General features: G+C 43.3%; 2 protein-coding genes across 2 annotated transcripts; both read left to right on the top strand.

The window, feature by feature from the left end:
- Positions 1 to 1,578: 1,578 nt before the first annotated feature.
- foxred1 (FAD-dependent oxidoreductase domain containing 1) lies at positions 1,579 to 7,132 on the top strand. Its single transcript, XM_070983837.1, has 11 exons — positions 1,579 to 1,905; positions 2,380 to 2,600; positions 2,717 to 2,827; positions 3,037 to 3,155; positions 3,502 to 3,596; positions 4,368 to 4,469; positions 4,629 to 4,705; positions 5,046 to 5,203; positions 5,626 to 5,755; positions 5,841 to 5,945; positions 6,129 to 7,132. Exons 1-11 carry the CDS (start codon positions 1,749 to 1,751, stop codon positions 6,381 to 6,383), a joined length of 1,530 nt encoding a protein of 509 aa, XP_070839938.1. The 5' UTR covers positions 1,579 to 1,748; the 3' UTR covers positions 6,384 to 7,132.
- A 3,055-nt stretch (positions 7,133 to 10,187) lies between these two features.
- Positions 10,188 to 13,471, top strand: LOC139344744 (ATP-sensitive inward rectifier potassium channel 1-like). Its single transcript, XM_070983109.1, has 2 exons — positions 10,188 to 10,487; positions 11,646 to 13,471. The coding sequence occupies exons 1-2, from the start codon at positions 10,471 to 10,473 to the stop codon at positions 12,799 to 12,801; spliced, it is 1,173 nt and encodes a 390-aa protein (XP_070839210.1). The 5' UTR covers positions 10,188 to 10,470; the 3' UTR covers positions 12,802 to 13,471.
- The last annotated feature ends 3,854 nt before the right edge of the window (positions 13,472 to 17,325 follow it).

A 17,325-nucleotide genomic window follows, 5' to 3' on the forward strand; every position in this document is an offset into this window, starting at 1 on the left:
TAACTATTTTTTAAGCACCTGTGCTCAGATGTTACGGCTCACTCAATATGTAGATATATTTTTTAATTAAAAAAAAAAATGTAATTTCTATTCTTTTATAATCCATTGAGCAACTTCACAGTCTTTCCACAGCTGCAGCTGCAGAAGTACTGTATGGGAGTATCAACAGTCTGAATCCTGTTGTGCTGTGTAATGGGATTTTTTTATTATCCATCTTCTCTGTTGTTCAATAGTGAACCAAACGATTTAATCTTCTCTTTCAGTCATAAGCACTCACTACCTTAAAGCCAAATGATAAACTATGCCATTTGATTAGGTGTATGTATGCATAAATCTGCTCACCATGACACAACACATTGTAATGTCATCCTATTTTCAAGATAAAGTATTGTTTCTGTATATCACCTGACAGCAACTTCCAGAAAGAAAGAAACTTTTCCAAACTCCCAGAAAGACAATGAACGACTTTGTGCTTTTTAACACAAAATTGCCAGAATAGCTGTCTTATGTTTTCACGTCTGTGTAATCATCCCATCTGATCAGACTGTCTGTAGTGCTCATCCCCTGCCTTTAAGGCGAATGAACACGTCATTTATAGGAATGAGGGAAGTGCACAGCGCTGCTTTCCTCTCATGCTACAGTGTAAAGATACATGCCACCGTGCCACCAACCTAAATTGGATGTATTTCTGCAAGATGACATGCAACTGTGGTGGAGGATGAGACATTTTAGTGCAAGCCCGTACATCAAAAGGCAAACCATGCCAAAGAAGGAAAACAATGTTGGCTGTGAGTGCTGTTGAAATATCATGATGGTGGAGGACTGTGGTCATCTGAACAAATGGCAAACAGAACTGGGAGCACAGGGATAAACCATGATCGTCTGTGGTCACTATGTTTTTGTATGTGGCTGACTAAATTTGCAACAGGACAATGTGCATTCATTCAGCATGTACTTTCAGCAGTTTCTAAAGGGTATGTGTTATATTCTTTATTTTAACGCCACATCACATGAATACCCGAACACTGGAGCAGCTAAATAAACATGTACTTGTATAAGGTGTGTGTGTTGGTATGTATGTCTTCGTACTTGCTTGAATTTTTTTTAAACAGCATTTTTGTTTCCCCCTATTTTGCAGTGTGGAAAATTGCACCCCAACTTGTCTGTCCTGCCTCTGATTGGTCCGATGCGGTCACATGATGAGCCACTGCCTCTTTCATGAACCAGCAGCAAGTTTGCAGGAATGTAGTCGAGGTTTTCTGAGCAGATTTCAAAATAAAATATTTTTCTCAAAGACACGGCACCACATTTGAGAGTGAGTCAATTAATCGACTTGTTGATTGGTAGAAAATTATGACCAACTGACTTTATGACTTTATCAAGAAGAAGTCAACCTATAAATTGATGATGCGTCCCTTAAAATACGTTTAAACAGACCGTTTTTAATCACGAGAGGCACAGACTGGGGGGTTAACCTTTTCCTAGAAGTGACGGCATGAATGAGGCATATCCAAATCTGTGCTTTTATTTTGAAAAAAAAACACCGTCGAACCGGGGTTCCGTTGTTTCGTTGACGTTGGCTCAGATTGTGTCTGACCTCGCTGTCAGATTCCAAGGTTTGGCTGGACACATCTGAAGCGAAGATATGCAAGTTTGTTCACATTGCTGTTGTTTTTGTTTGCACAGTGAAGTCTGCTGTTTTCTTAACGATAAAAGAGTCGCAAGCTAACGTTAGTTAACGCGCAGCAATGTCAACGTGGCGCCGGCTGCATGTGAAGGTGCGAACGGCTCATGGATTTCTTACCTCCAGACCAGTGACACCACGGCACACATGGCTGTGTGGACGTCCAGCGTTGTGTCAGAGCCTGAGTACAGGCACACCTCTCCGAAGCGACTTCTTCAAAGGTGGGTGACATTAAAATGGACGGAAATGTCGGATAAGTCCTGTTTATACCGTCACACATGAACACGCGAACAAGCGAGCTGATTCACATTCAGAAATCCCCAAATTATCAAATGATTTATATGCACTCAAAATTATACGATGTTTATGTCACAGCTGAAAGCCTCTGGTGAACAGTCAGACGCTTCTCTACAATTCGGCATGAATATAATATTCAAAACAACACTTTTTTTATTTTAATCAAAATAATTGTACCCATTACACTACCGTTGTGTGGTTTGGCGGAAGATTTAAAACTAGTCCACTTACACGAGAAGCTAGCTAGCTTAAAGTATATTCTAATATGTTAATTATTATATATGCCGAATTGTAGAGTTGTGGTTAAAGTTTCTCAAAACATCTGGAGTTGTTAGATGCCAGTCAACATCTGCCAAATGACGATGAAGTAGAATAACATCTCTGCTTTTGTGCCTCAGACCTGGACGAGCAGCTGGCAGGTATACGGAAGAAGGTGTCGGACGCGATGCCCGGCAGCAACTGGAGCCCCTTCGTGATAAACCCGAACCTTCCGCCGGAGAGAGCCGACATTGTGATCGTTGGAGGCGGTGTGATGGGCTGGTCCATCGCCTATTGGCTGAAGCAGAAGGAGAAGAGGAAAGACGGGATTAAAGTCGTTGTGGTGGAGAGAGACCCAACGGTGAGGATCCAGTTGTTCAGTCCATGTTATTAAAGGTGATGATATGATGGTGATAAGCAGGGTAACGCACTGAACAGGAGGCCTCTAACTGCTTCCTCCTGTGTGTGATTCTCCAGTACTCCCAGGCCTCCACTGTGCTGTCCGCCGGGGGCATCCGACAGCAGTTCTCCCTGCCGGAGAACATCCACCTGTCCCTGGCCTCGGCAGACTTCATGAGGAACATCAACGTATGTCACACTGACAATGAATGACGAGCCGCTGATTCATTAAATGTGACCCTTCACACTCAGTCTGTGTGTTGTGTTAATATGTGAGCGAGGGCAGCTTGTGCGCCAGCTACCCTAACCCCGGTTTTAGTCTTTCCACGGGTAAAATGAACACATGTTTCTGAGTCTTCTCAGGTTTAAACTTGGATTAACTTTCTGCGTCCTCTCAGGAACACCTCGGCGTGATGAATGAAGACCCGGTGGACCTGCAGTTCAACCAATCAGGATACCTCTTCCTGGCCAGCGAGCAGGTGGCTCACATCATGGAGGAGAACTACAGCACTCAGAGGTGTCGCTCGTTCAGTTCTGCTCCCTGCACGGCCCAATGAAATCCATTTTCATTTCCTGCAGGTTCACCTTTAATTTTTCCCCAAATTCTTATGATTTTGTCATCAGAAAGAGTCTCTGATCGTGTGACAGATGTCTAAAATTTCATCATTTCAATAAGAAAATGCTCAAAATGTAATGAGCATCATTGAATCTGCTGCTACACAAACAGACACACAGACATAGGAACTAGTTTTCTCTTCACTCGGCTTTTGGGGACCCTCCATCTGCACTGGGTGATATCAGAAAGGTGAATCGGTTCCTCCTGCAGGCAGCATTCGCTCTCTGACGCTGTGATTCTGCTTCAGGTCTGCTGGAGCCAAAGTTTCCCTCCTCTCGCCGACACAACTGAAGGAGAAGTTTCCGTGGTTGAACACAGACGGCGTGGTGCTCGCTTCTTATGGTGAGCGCAGACCAGACATGAGCTGTTATTTAATCCCCAGGTTAGCTAGTTATTTAGTGCCAGACGTGCTGTCTCTTATGTCTCCTCTTACTGTTTGCAGGATTTTCCCTTACATGCATGTGCACCCTCTAAAATGACTAGACTGCAGCCTGCTGCACGGGTTTGAATAAAGACTCTGCATGTGTTTCAGGCAGAAAGAGTCAAATCTGAAGAGGTTTCAGTAAATCTGGCCTCAGTGTTGTCTGCCTCTGATAAGATGGAGGCGTCTCCTCATCACAGCTAGCTTAGATCCATTCATTCGTCAGTAAAAACTACTACACAAAACCCACAAAACAATCAGTTTAAAGGTGAAATTTGTCAGACACGACCAAGATTTTAGTTTAAAACATTCAAAAAAGTGAACTAATGTCAACAGAATGTGAAGAAATAACAGTTCAGGCTGTTTGTCAAAGACGTCTTTGTGTTGTGTTGCAGAGATCTGCTGATGTTAGCATGCTAACCAGCTAGCTGCAGCTCGTCCTTTCTCGTAACACCGCTTTGCACCAAAGGAGGCGAAAGTTGTCGAATAGAAAAATACAACTGGGCACCTTCTGAATCCAAGTTTCTCTCATTTATCGAAATAACCCTGCATCTCCACCAACGCCACCAGCTGCACAGCCAACTGAGCTAACAGCAGCTAACAGCTAAAGCCAAAGAGAGCTACAGCAGAGAGTTTGAAATCGAACGTCTCAGCCTTTTTCTAACATCGCTCGCTGTCTCGTCTGCCTTCAGGGCTGGAGAACGAGGGCTGGTTCGACCCCTGGAGTCTGCTCAACGCCTTCAGAAGGAAAGCCATCTCGATGGGCGCCATTCAGTGCTGCGGAGAAGTCACAGGTTCGTCCCTTAACGAGCATTTTTAAATCATAAGTACAGAATAAATAGAAGTGAAGGTTAAGATTTTACTGGTAGGAGTTTGACATGATGGCGACACAAAGGTGACGTCATCACGTTAAAGAGTGAACAGCTGACTGTCTGTTTGTTTCTCCTCCACAGATTTAGATTATATGATAAACATGATGACGACCGTCGATGGCGAACCTTTGGTCATCAGGAGAATAAAGTCTGTCAAAGTAAGCTGAAAGTAACTGAGTACATTTATTCCACTACTACAGGAAATGATCATTATTATATTATATTATATTATATTATATTATATTATATTATATTATATTATATTATATTATATTATATTATATTATATTATACAGCACAATTATACACATGCTGCATAAAAATCATCTGATAAAACTGGTATAACATCAGGTCTTGTGTACTTTTACTTCAGTAGGACTTTTTCTTGTGATGGAGTGAGTATTTGTACACAAGCGGAGGATGTGAAAACCTGCTGACGCGGCAGCGTAGGAACGGCGTGGCGTTGCTCGTGACGGGTTGCCTTGTTGTGTTGAGCAGGTGCAGATGCCGAAGAGCCTGGAGTACCAGCCGGTGGAATGCGCCATCGTGGTGAACGCAGCAGGAGCCTTTTCACGTAAACTGGCAGAGATGGTGGGAATCGGCTTCAGCCCCAGAGACGCCGGGGAGATCCCGCTGCCTGTTGAGCCTCGGAAAAGGTCGGCCGTCGATTTACGGGGCATCTCTTCCCTTTTTAAAGAGCAACCTAAGAGCTCTCTGAATGTGGCGTTATCAAGTGTCCTCATGCTCTTCGTTGGTGTTTGGGAAACTTCACAGTGCTGATTCGCTGGTTCTAATTTCACTGCTCGCCCTGCGTGGATGTGAACACACTCAAACACACACTTCCGTCGTGGTTTAACTGTCGGGGTGACGGAGCGTGTTTTCAGTCAGTCTCTCCATTCAAAGCGAATTAAGAGAGATTAAATTCATGATGCCTTCACTGAACTCTTTGTCTGTACGTAAAATTCAAACAGTGAAAGATCAGTTTAAAACAGCAACTCTGTCTCAGTCTGGGTGGGTGGGTGGGTGAGTACACAGAATACTTCTGTGTACTGCATGTAAGATAATCCTTTGTGCTCAGGTACGTGTACGTGGTCCACTGTCCTGATGGTCCAGGTCTGGACACGCCCTTCCTGATTGATTACTCTGGAGCGTACTTCAGGAGGGAGGGGCTAGGGGGGAACTACATCGCCGGGATGTCTCCACAGGAGGTTTGTTGGACTTCAGAGCTGTTGCTCACTTTTATTATGAAGAAGAATAAAAACATTCATGTTTCTTCCATTCGTCCGTCCTCAGGCCGAGGAGCCCGACACCAGTAACCTGGATGTAGACTACCAGTTTTTTGAGGACAAGATCTGGCCCAGCTTGGCCAATCGAGTGCCTGCCTTTGAGAAACTGAAGGTGGGTTTGGGAGATGTTATATAATCAGTCAGTACGTGAGGCTTTCTCTGATTATTTGTCTGCTGTTCAGTCTACATGTGTGGTCGTCCACTTCATTAATGGAGCAGAGTGTTCGGGCCACAAAAGAAACTGTTAAAAATCAGATCAGTGTCGTGCATCTTACCTCTTGTGCTCCTCCGTCAGGTGAAAGGAGGCTGGGCAGGTTTCTACGACTACAACACCTTCGACCAGAACGGCATCATCGGGATTCACCCCCTCGTCAACAACATGTACCTCGCCACCGGCTTCAGCGGCCACGGCCTGCAGCACTCGCCCGCGGTGGGTCGGGCTGTGGCAGAACTGATCTTAGACGGGAACTTTAAGACGCTGGACCTGAGCGGCCTCGGGTTCGGACGTATTGTGGCCCAGGAACCCATGCTGGAGAGGAACATCGTGTAGAGGAGCTGGAAGCTGGACGATGACAAATTATTACGAACCTGGTGTTATTTTCAGAGCTGTGAACATTTTTAATCCTGGAGGGGGTCGTGCATTTGGTACAAAATTATAACAGCTTTAATATTCAGTTAATTTTTGTTTTATTTAGGTACATAGTATAGTAGTATGTACATTGTAATTTATGGTATTCGGTTACAAAATGAGCTAAAAGCTACATTTGTATACATGTTCTGTGGACATGAAGCATGAAGGGGAAGCAGCTTTTAACGTGCAGCCTCGTGTTGCAAAATGACAATAAGTGAACCAGAAAAATACAACTGAATGAATGTACATTAATGTACATTATTTTATTAAAATTTGTTTTGTAACCAGACGTCTGTTGTTTCAGTTTGTTTGTTTTTGTTGTTTTATTGACTGCTCGGTTTTAAAGCTCGTCAGCAGCATTCTGAGGTCACGCTCGCTGAATTCATCACTCAGGTCTGTGATGAAGAACAGCCACAGCTAACATTTAGCTTAATCTTTAATAATACATCATAGTTGATTTGATGACTGTTTCTGAACATTAGTTATGTTTTGTATTGATCTGTGAAACAGAACCAGTGAGTGAACCGACTGTTGACTCTCACCTGTCACAGTATAAACTAGAATAATACCAAAATCACGACTTCTGCTCTCCGGGTTTGTTAAAGTTGAATTCCGCTGTTTCATGTACACAGCTAAAATAAAACCTGATGATTTGATTTAGAATATTTAAAATACAGGTGGGTTTTGTTTTGTTTAATTAAGAAGATGCAGAAACTAAAGCAGCTCAGCATTTAATGTAACATTTAATCGACAGCAGATTGCAGGTTTGGGAGGCTGAACAGATGCTTTTCAAAGTAAAATATTCCAGCGGTTTTTAAACGACAGCATTAAGTTTCACAGTTTGGCATCTGACAACAGTTTTCCAGCTGCTGTGGAGAAATCGTGCACCAGGTGGAGCCATTTCTGTTTGAGTCCAGCACGAAGCATCACCTCAGTTGACACTGAAAACACACTGGACCAGATAAATAACACAATCATAGCTGACAATAAAAAAAATACTCGTATAATGTTAAAGCTTTTTGAAGTGCAGGATTAATGAGGTGCATTTTAAGTGACGCTGTCTGCTGGTCTGAGCTGTGAGGTTATGCAGGTTCACCCAAAATTACCTTAACAAGCTTAGTTTAAAAAGCTGTCTCGTTTAATACCTTAACTCCTCTGTTTCTTTGTCTATTTCTGGCACACGAAGCTCTCTGCAGCTCCGAGGGTCGACATAATTAATTCTCTTAGTAATTAGTTCATTAAAACAGGTTTTTTTTTAGAGTCTGAGCTTTTTATAAAGCCTTGAATGATGACCCGAAAGAAGCAGAAATATTGATCGTCTGCTGCTGAGAGTGTTGGGATAATTACTACATAAGCTTTGAGTATGGAGAAAACTTTTTTGAAATATTCAAGTCAAATACCCAGAACTGTACTTGAATAAAATTAACTTAAAACACTGAACAGCATGAGGCTCATTTGAGACTCTGCTCAAACCACTGTGCACGGCTCGCCAAGCACGATGATACCAAGCATGCTGTGGTTTTCTCTTGCAGCTACAGGGGGGTTTTTGAACACCCCCTCCCCTCCCCAGATCAGGCACAGTGACACCAGCCAGCTCCACATCCTCTACATGTCGACTTCCTGCAGCTTGCAACACACCAGCAAAAACCAAAAACTTATGAGTGAAGCTTGTAGAAGAGTCATTGGCAGAACCACATCAAGAGCTTCACCTGGAGAGGATTAATCATTTCTGTATGTTTGAGGTGAATCTGAAAGTAGAGCTGCAAAAAAAAAAAAAAAGTTAAACAGACACCATCATTCACTGTTACTACACAATAATCAACCCACAGAGTGATGGTAGTTTGGAATTTCCCCTCGTGGGACTAATAAAGGAATATTGAATTGAATTGAATTGAATTGAATTGAATTGAATTGAATTGAATTAATAAAGTGGATTATGTTTCCATTACAGAGACAAATTAAATTAAATCCACGTGTATGATGCAACAATAAATCACATCCTGAAACGCTGAAGTAAAAATAACAGAGTTTAGATCAGGAGCTCTTTAGATTTCTGTTTGGAGCGTTGTAGAAGACATGCGTCTATAATTCCATCAATACATGAATCATCCAGTGATAACGGGCTATGATCATTGCTATTAAAGCTACTACATCTGCAAAGTTTTTCCTTTTTGATGACTGAACCGTCACTTTGAATGAACTGAGTGAAGTATTGCAGGGTGAAACGAGTCCAACAATCTAAACACTGAGAATAGGCATTCTTGCACATGGGGAGCAGAAAAAACCATAATAATTAAGATTTTATGGAGAAAACAACATAAAAAGTTGTTTTGTGCCATAAACTGCAAAAATGGCAACAGTAATGAGTGGAAAATGTTTAAGATCTCCACAAGGAAAACCCCTGTTTCAGCTCGGAGTGCAGAGTTAGCTGTTAGCATGTAGCAATCTGGTCAGATTTTAATAAGGTGGAGGATGTTTTGCACAGAAGCTGCAGAGAAAGACACGACTGAGCAGGATGTTGTCGGAGGTTTGGTGCATGACAGCAAACAGAGATACAGATCACTGAGAAGTAAAATCACAAACACAGCAGAGTCTCTGTTCATGATCTGGTGTCATTGATAAATAACAATTATTAAATCCTCTATTGATTATTGACATAGTGCATTATGTGTGGAACCTAAATAAGCTGCAGTCTAATACGAGGTTTAATGTGCCACATCTGACATACGTGTACAACTCTAATAAGCTACAACCAGCTGACCTGGGACCTTCCTGGAGTCTCTGCTGGTTTAACTGGTCCCAATTAACAAATAATAGAGCACATAACCCCCTGTAAACCACCAATTATACTTAAGTACTGTGCAGGTTAAACAAACAAGATAAATCAAGTTAATTAGTCATTTAGGCTAGCAGTTTCCCCCTGTTTCCAGTCTTTATGCTAAGCTAAGATAACTGGCTGTTAGCTACAGCTATATATTTCTAGTACAGACATGAGAGTGGTTTAAATTTTCTCATTTTACTCAACAAGGCAGCAAATAATTTCCCAAAATGTCAAACTATTCCTTTAGCTAGCTTCACGTTGAGTGTACAGACATGCCTGTTTAACCCTCAGCAAGAGAGCGAATAAACTCCTTTAAAGAGTCTGCGGTATGTTCCTAAGCAGCTCTGTACAGGCTGTGATTTTACTGCAATCATTTGGATATTTGCAGATGCACACCTGAATAAAGACCACTAGCTGTCTTCTGGCAGAGGTAAATTACTGTAAGACTCTTGCAGGGTCTCTGCAGTTGAATCAATACAGCAGGAACTCTACATCTTGTCTTCCCTTCATTTGCATGCAGCTAAAGGCATCTGTGTCCATCGCTGAGGGGCATCTTATTGGTCCATGACCTCTCTGGTATCAGGACAGATCATGGAAATGCGCTCCATAAATATGAAAATGGTCTTTCTACAGCCAGAAGAATATGGCAGCAGCATTCTGTCCCTGCAGCTCTTCATTTTGATGCAAATGTGAGCCAGTCTTGCAGGTTCGAAGGGGGGGGAGGGGGACCAGGGGAAATGCAATTGGGGGATTTCTTTGTGAGGCCTGACGCAGATCCCAAATGTTCTCAGGGCTGAAAACAAAAACAGCATGGGTGCAGCACCGGCCACATTGGCCCCTTCAATAGATGCACCTTCTGCCAGACAAAAGCACTGAGCGCTTTTCCAGAAAAGTCCCTCCTCAGAACTTCAGCCATCGCCAACCCAGCGCTCATGAACCGCTTGTGCTGCTGGGCTTTTTGGTGGAGTGATGAAGGGAGTCTCCCCACCACTCAAAGAGAACTGACGCCCACTGGGAGCTCTCCGGCTGGCTCCTCCGTCCGCATGAAGCCAGTGTACATGGTGGCATGTGGCTGGGATTAGGAAATTTCACTGTGGATTAAAATCCTTCCATCGCCTCCATGGCCACTCGCTGAAAGAAAGGAGTCTGACGTTCCAGTGGAGATCCAGAGAGCACTGCGGGCCCATGGTCTCACTGAGCAGGTACGTTGAAACTAAACTTTCTTTTTTCAGATGTGAGGGCGAATGAATGGTTCACTTCGAGTGTGCAGTTGTACTTTGATGTGAGTTTTAAGACATCTCTAACAGCAAAGGTGAACACTGTCTCACACAAACTTTATTAGAGGAAAGTTAGTTTCATTGTGAAGATGTTCCTTTATGCTGATGTTACACCGTGGTGTATACAGTACTGACTAGCCAATTATATAAGAGTAAAACACAAAGAACTAAAGGATTCCAATGACAGTCCTTCTTTAAAATCTTATCAAGGCTTAATAACTGGAAAAAACAGCAACAGCATGAGCAGTTTTTCCTCATTTTCCAACAACAAAAAGATATAAAGCTAATAAAACATGTACATAATCAGAATGAGTAGCAGGTTTAGAAAAATAATAACCACCAACAGTTGACAGGCAGTTCTTAACAATGATGGCAAAACATGCAGTTAATAAGATTATTCTGCGTCTTTAGAGCCAGATTCTGTCAAAAGAAACCTGTTTCTAGAGTCTGGAGTCTAATCAGTGGCTGTTATGTAAGACTCAAAGAGGACCACGTGGTGCACGCTGCACATTACAAACAGGTGCAATAACTCAAATAAAAGAACAATGCATTCTTTGAGCCTGTGTGGGACAGCCAGCGTGCTGCAGGTCTGTGCTAAACACACTCCTGTAATAACGAAGAAGAGAAGTTAGACGCTGTTGGTTTACAGCAGGATTATTCACGTGTCCTGACTGACTCGTTCATCCCTGTCACCCATCAATCACTTGAACTTCCATTTGCCTGAAAACAAATCAAGAAACTGCAGGATATGCAAAAGATGAAGATTGCCTGGAGCACAGATGCTAAAGGGGCTAAAGTTCAGGTTAAATAGTGATTCTGATCAAAATAAGATGATGATGAAGGATGAGGCCACACAGATGCTTGTTGAAACACAAGGAACCAGGCTCAGACTCAACACTTAGCTTCGCTGTCCGGTCCTTGGAGCGAATAATCGAATAATAATCAAACGTGAAAATATTCGACGTGTTTTACGGCCTGTCTACGGCTCTGGTTGTTGGTGATTGTATTGTAAAGCACAAGGTGAGTCCTGCTCTGGAATACGTGGACGCAGCTTTGTACTAATCCTGCGTTTGGTCTCTCCAGCTCCAGGATGTTCCAGCTGCTCCAGGGTCACATCCAGCCAGCTGGACACCGAAGCCGCAAAGCTCGCCTGGTCACCAAAGACGGGCGCTGCAACATTGAGTTCGGCAACATCGAGTACAGTAACCACTTTGCGTACTTGGTGGACTTCTGGACCACCTTTGTGGAGATCCGCTGGCGCTTTGTTCTCCTCCTGTTTGTGGCTTCCTTCACAGGTAGCTGGTTCATTTTCAGCCTGCTGTGGTACTGGATCGCAAAGAGCAATGGGGACCTGACGGGACAAAACCGCACAGTTGGACATGTCCAGTGTGTGGACAACGTTAACGGCCTCACAACGGCGTTCCTCTACTCCTTGGAGACCCAGACCACCATTGGGTACGGTGGCAGGGCGCTGACCGGGCACTGTGCTGGCACTGTGGCTTTAATTATCGTCCAGTCTCTAATCGGGGTCTTCATCAACTGTTTCATGTGCGGCGTCATCTTGGCGAAGATCTCGTTACCCAAAAAAAGGGCAAAGACCGTGACCTTCAGCCACACCGCCGTCATCTGCTTAAAGAAAGGAAGTCTGTGTCTCCTGATCAGAGTGGCCAACCTTCGAAAGACCTTACTGATCGGCAGCCAGATCTACGGCAAGCTGCTCAGGACAACAACCACACCAGATGGAGAGACCATCATCCTGGACCAGGTGGACATTGAGTTTATGGTTGACGCCGGCAAGGATAACTTGTTTTTTGTTTGCCCTCTGACCCTCTACCACGTGATTAACAGATCGAGTCCTTTCTACGATCTGTCAGCCGACTCCCTCCCCCAGCAGGACTTTGAGTTGGTGGTCTTTTTGGATGGGATGGCCGAGTCCACCAGCTCTGCCTGTCAGGTCCGAACCTCCTACATCCCACAGGAGATTCAGTGGGGATACAGCTTCCTGCCCATCATCTCTCGCACCAAGACGGGAAAGTACCGCGTGGATTTCTCAAACTTTTCCAAAAGTGTTCGCGTCACCACGCCGCACTGCGTCCGCTGCTTCGAGACAGACTCAGACCAGAGAAACCACAACAGCCACAACCAAGAAAATCACAACAACCAGGAGAAGCTGGGCATCGACAACCCGGGCTTCCAGGTGATCGACATCCACGACTCTGTGGACATCACCAAAATGTGAGCAGTCAGGAGAGGATGAGCGAGAGCGAACTCAAAAAAGCCACGTGTTTGTCACTTCCTTTTAAATAAAGTTTCAGCTGTCAGACTGCAGACGAGTGCGTCGCTGAGGGAATATGTGGCCACGCTGCTTCCTCCAGCCGACACTTAAATTAACGGTGGACCTTGAACAGCACAAATGCTGAACGTTATTATGGCTAAAAATTCAGACATGAGTGCGAGTGAAGCTCTCGCTCAGCAGCTCATTACAATCAAAGCACCTTTGGGATTTGTGACTCCGTCTAGGAAAAGTGTGGAAGAGGGAGAAGGAGGGACTGAAGCTTTGACATGGAAAATGAAAGGAGCAAAATACTGGATGGCACAGTGGGAAGGCTCCTTCTTGAGCAGATTAGCGCCTGAGCCTGTTCTAATGAAAAACTACATGTTACGAAGGCCGAGGAGGGAAATAAAATGTGGGCAGGCCTCTGAGTTTTCTCATTGTTCTACTAAAACACTAACTGAGTGCTGCTTGCTTTGGCACGTCTTGATAATTAGGAAACTGTGAACGTACCGTAGCTGCAAAGTGATTTTAATTGAGACCAGTCTACAGTTCGTGGATCATGTTGTGTAACACTGAAGCTTCTTCTCAGGGAAAGTAACATCTCTAACTGGAATAAACCTTTTTTTAAACAATCCACTGACTTTTTGTTCAGTCTCTCTGTCTTTTAGTGTTCTACACGTTGAATATCAGAATTACATCAATGCTGGACTTGAATATAAATATAAGGTACTACTTATTTACTTGAGTACTTTATATTTCTACATTTCAGTAGGAAATATTGTGTACTTTTTAATTTCAGTACATATATTTACTTTACTGAGAAATATTTTATACAAAATAAGATGAACTTTATTGATCCCCTGCAGGAAAGTGTCACAGCAGCAGTGGTGGAAGAAGTACTCAGATCTTTTGAAGTAAAAGTACCACAGTGTGAAAATATTTTAAAGTAAAAGTCCTGCATGTAAAGCCCTGCTCCCCTGTCTGTCTCTGTCTGTGGACGAGGCGTTTGAGTGCTGCTCCCTCCCTCTTCACACCTGGATACCTGCTCAACCTGCACACCTGCCTTCCACCAGCTCATCACCTTCTCCAGTGCGTCGTCCCGGCTCTTCTCCTCCTTTCCAGATTGCTCTGCAGCGGCAGTCACTTGGATCAGGACTCTAGTTTAAAGATTCATTTCTTGCTGTTTCCTGTCAGTAACTGCTTTCCCTCAAGCTTCAGGATCGTCCTTTGTCCGCCTGCCTGCCCACACCCACACCCACAGAGAGGTACAATAGTACATTTCCACACTTTTAGCCCCAGGTTTAAACTGTAGAAAAAAACAAACTGTACAACAATTATCCTAAAATCAGTCTTTGGCTAAAGGCGAATCGTGTGACGTGTCCTGTCATGTCCTGTCAGGCCCAGCAGAAGTGATCCTCCACCTTTCATTTGTGTTCCTCCTGAGAAAAGAAGCTGCTCTGCGGTACAAATTTCCTCAGAGATAAAGGTGTGAAATCCAGATATGATCAGGTACGTCGTGCTAAAGCGAGATTACTGCACGACACTGAGGTACACCAGAAGAAACCAGGAAACACACATGCCCTCTAGAACTGGAAAATGTACTCATCAGTGAGTAATGATGGTGTAAGTGGAGGACGAGAGAGCTGAAATGTAAAAGAAAGTATGATAGTTGAGCAGAGAAGCAAAGACTGCAGTGTTACACAAAGGAGAATACTGCATATACTGCAGTAACAGTACTGCTTTGTGCCTTTGGTTGCCTGTAGAAATGTCCTGACTTCACCTCGCTTGTATTTATCTGCTAAATGTCTTATTTTTATCTGAAAGGCTGAGAGCATCACTGTGCTGCATGTCAACGGACTGTTCACTCAATCGATCAACGCTCACTTTGACCGACAGAAAACACCCAGCATGCACCTCAGCCTCCCGCCTCCTGATTATCCCCATGTGGGAAATTAGCAGAACTCATCTTTAGACTTGTAATGCAGTATTTTCAGTGTGGTTTTGGTCATTAAATATCACATCACACATGCAGAGAAGCGGCTGTGCTGTTTCGTGTTGACCTCTCTGGCTCAGCAGAGGCTGCGTTGTTCTCACTGTGGAGCAGGAGGTGAACTGAGGGGCACAAAGGTCAGCGTGAACAAGCAGTAAGAGGTTTTTAAATGCAAATACTCTGCATGCAGTGTTAGCAGTATACTGCAGTGTTCAGCCGCTGCTAACACTGTTACCACAGAGGGTTCAGAGGCTTGTTGCCACATCAGATGTGTGTGCAGGACGGCAGGATTAGCTTTAGTTAGCTTTGACAAATGACAAATGAAACACAGCTGGATGAAATGTCATTAATTAAAACTCAGCAGAAAAGTTAACGGTGTGGAATCAGCTCTGTTCACATGTTAAACTGTCATTTCAGAATCATCAGCGGCTGTTTTCAAGCAGTTTTTTCAATTTAACTGGCATTAATTAATTAGTGTTAATTAAATGAATAGTTCACAGAGGCTCACATGTGGAGGTCTTGTTTACAGGAAACTGTAAGCTTGTGACAAAATAAAAGCAGTCAATACAACAATAATTATAATCCAATGAGCCATTTTGCATAATCAGGACTTGTATTTTTGGTGTTTTCGTGCAGGACTTTTACTTGTAATGGAGTATTTTTACTTTGTTATATTACTGCTTTTGCCGTGAGGATTTTTGTGTCATGACTTCCTCCTGATCAATAATCCCGTCTCCCTCCACTGAAGGCTGCACACTCATAACAGCTGTGACAGCTGACCCGGCCACTAGAGAGCATCAGAGAGCTGCTTTCATTACCATAAAAATATTATTATTATAAACAATTAATGCTGCAAAAATGTGTTTTTTTCCAGCCTGTCCCACTTCTGCCAGCAGACTCTCTTTAATATGCTCAGTGATGTTTGAGAAGGTTCAGCAACAAACTACAAACTTTTGATGTTCCCACTTTCCCCGGATGCCCTGCAGTTTCCAAAGCAGCATCTGATATTCACCTGCTGCTTCACGCTGCGCTGATGGACCTTGTTGTAGCAGCAGTGTGTTTCTCACAGGGAGTCAGGTTGTTCATTTAAGACCAGCTCCAACATGAATCACGTTCCTCTGAAGCAGCTTTCATCCCATTTGGATTTCCAGAAGCGCGTTAACTGGGCTTCATCTGCATAACAATGAGAAGTGTGGGGAGGGATCGGCACAGGCCCAGGCAGTGATGAGGGCTGAGAGGAAGATAGCAGCGCGTGATCATGTTAAAATTAAGATTACTCTTCACCGGTGGTTCCCAGCTTCTTCAGCCAATTTACTTTCAGTGCAAAAATCCTCGTTTCAAGGATTAAAGTTGGATTTTTCAGAATTTTCGTGCAGCAACCTGCTTCATTCTTTGTTGTTTGGAGCTGCAGGCACTCATTTCTAGAGCTTTTTAAAAAATAAATCCAAGTGTAGCGAGTGTAGTGTAGCTGTAAGCTAGTTAGCAGGACATGCTAACGTTAGAGGAGAAAACACTCTCGTTTGTCTTTGATATGAGGAGTATTACTCCAGTGCACAGTAACTGTAACTACACCTGCTGAGCCAAGTTACCCTGCTAAGCTATGATTGGACAGTCACTGCTCGGGGGCGGGACTTGCCTGCCTGAACAGTGCTAAATCCTGAGTTTATAGGTCCACTGCTTGATTTAGAGAATAAAGTTAAAATATTTTGAAAAAGTATGTGAGAGAAAAAATACTGTAGTATTTAAGTATACTGTACTTACTACACATCATAAGAGAGCAACATTTCAGTCCAAAGTATTTTGCAGAGACAAATATTAACTGTGCAGGAATATGTATAACATATAATCTCCATCATCCATCTCGTAATCTTGGTTACTCAAAATATATTTCTATTGTTTCAGATGTTGTTCACACAACGGTGGTCCCGATCATTGCCTTTGCTGTAACACACTCATTTAATATGTGAGGTATTTTGAGATTAATTCAAATGATCACATTTAAAAAATGGCTCAAACTCCTTGAATCAGTGTCAAATGTATTTTATTGACAACTCCCGTATCCATATGGGAAGCAAAATGGAATCATCTCACATGTAAACATGTTGTTTAAGGTCACTTGAATGTTGAGTGTTGAGAAACAATAATGGGCTTCGTCACCACGATCGTATTTTAGACTGTTAATGTGAAGCTCAGCATGCATGAGAACTTCCCCAGCAGCCTTCATTTCCCCTCAGAAAATTATTAATTAGGGTCGAAGAAAAGGCAAGTGCACAAACTTTTTTATGTTTTGGAAATTTCCTTCAAATCAGTCGATCGTGTTTAACACCGCAGACGCCTCCTCAATGATCAGCGTTTAGGTCCTGAAGTAGCATGATTTGGGTTTTATATTCAAAAAGAAACTGCTTACAGTCCATTGATCACCTTTAAAGGAACATGTCGCACTTTTGGGGAATTGGACAACACCTGATCTTAGACACATTAGAAGCGTCATGCTAACA

The sequence above is a fragment of the Chaetodon trifascialis genome, chromosome 16 (assembly GCF_039877785.1).
Source record: "Chaetodon trifascialis isolate fChaTrf1 chromosome 16, fChaTrf1.hap1, whole genome shotgun sequence".
Lineage (NCBI taxonomy): Eukaryota > Metazoa > Chordata > Actinopteri > Chaetodontiformes > Chaetodontidae > Chaetodon > Chaetodon trifascialis.

What these genes read in the sequence shown, in the direction of transcription:
- foxred1 (XM_070983837.1), top strand. Translation starts at nt 1,749, where the DNA reads ATGTCAACGTGGCGCCGGCTGCATGTGAAGGTGCGAACGGCTCATGGA. An exon ending in CGTGGTGCTCGCTTCTTATG is followed by an intron (nt 3,597 to 4,367) that starts GTGAGCGCAGAC and finishes GTCTGCCTTCAG; the next exon opens with GGCTGGAGAACGAGGGCTGG. An exon ending in CCGGGATGTCTCCACAGGAG is followed by an intron (nt 5,756 to 5,840) that starts GTTTGTTGGACT and finishes GTCCGTCCTCAG; the next exon opens with GCCGAGGAGCCCGACACCAG.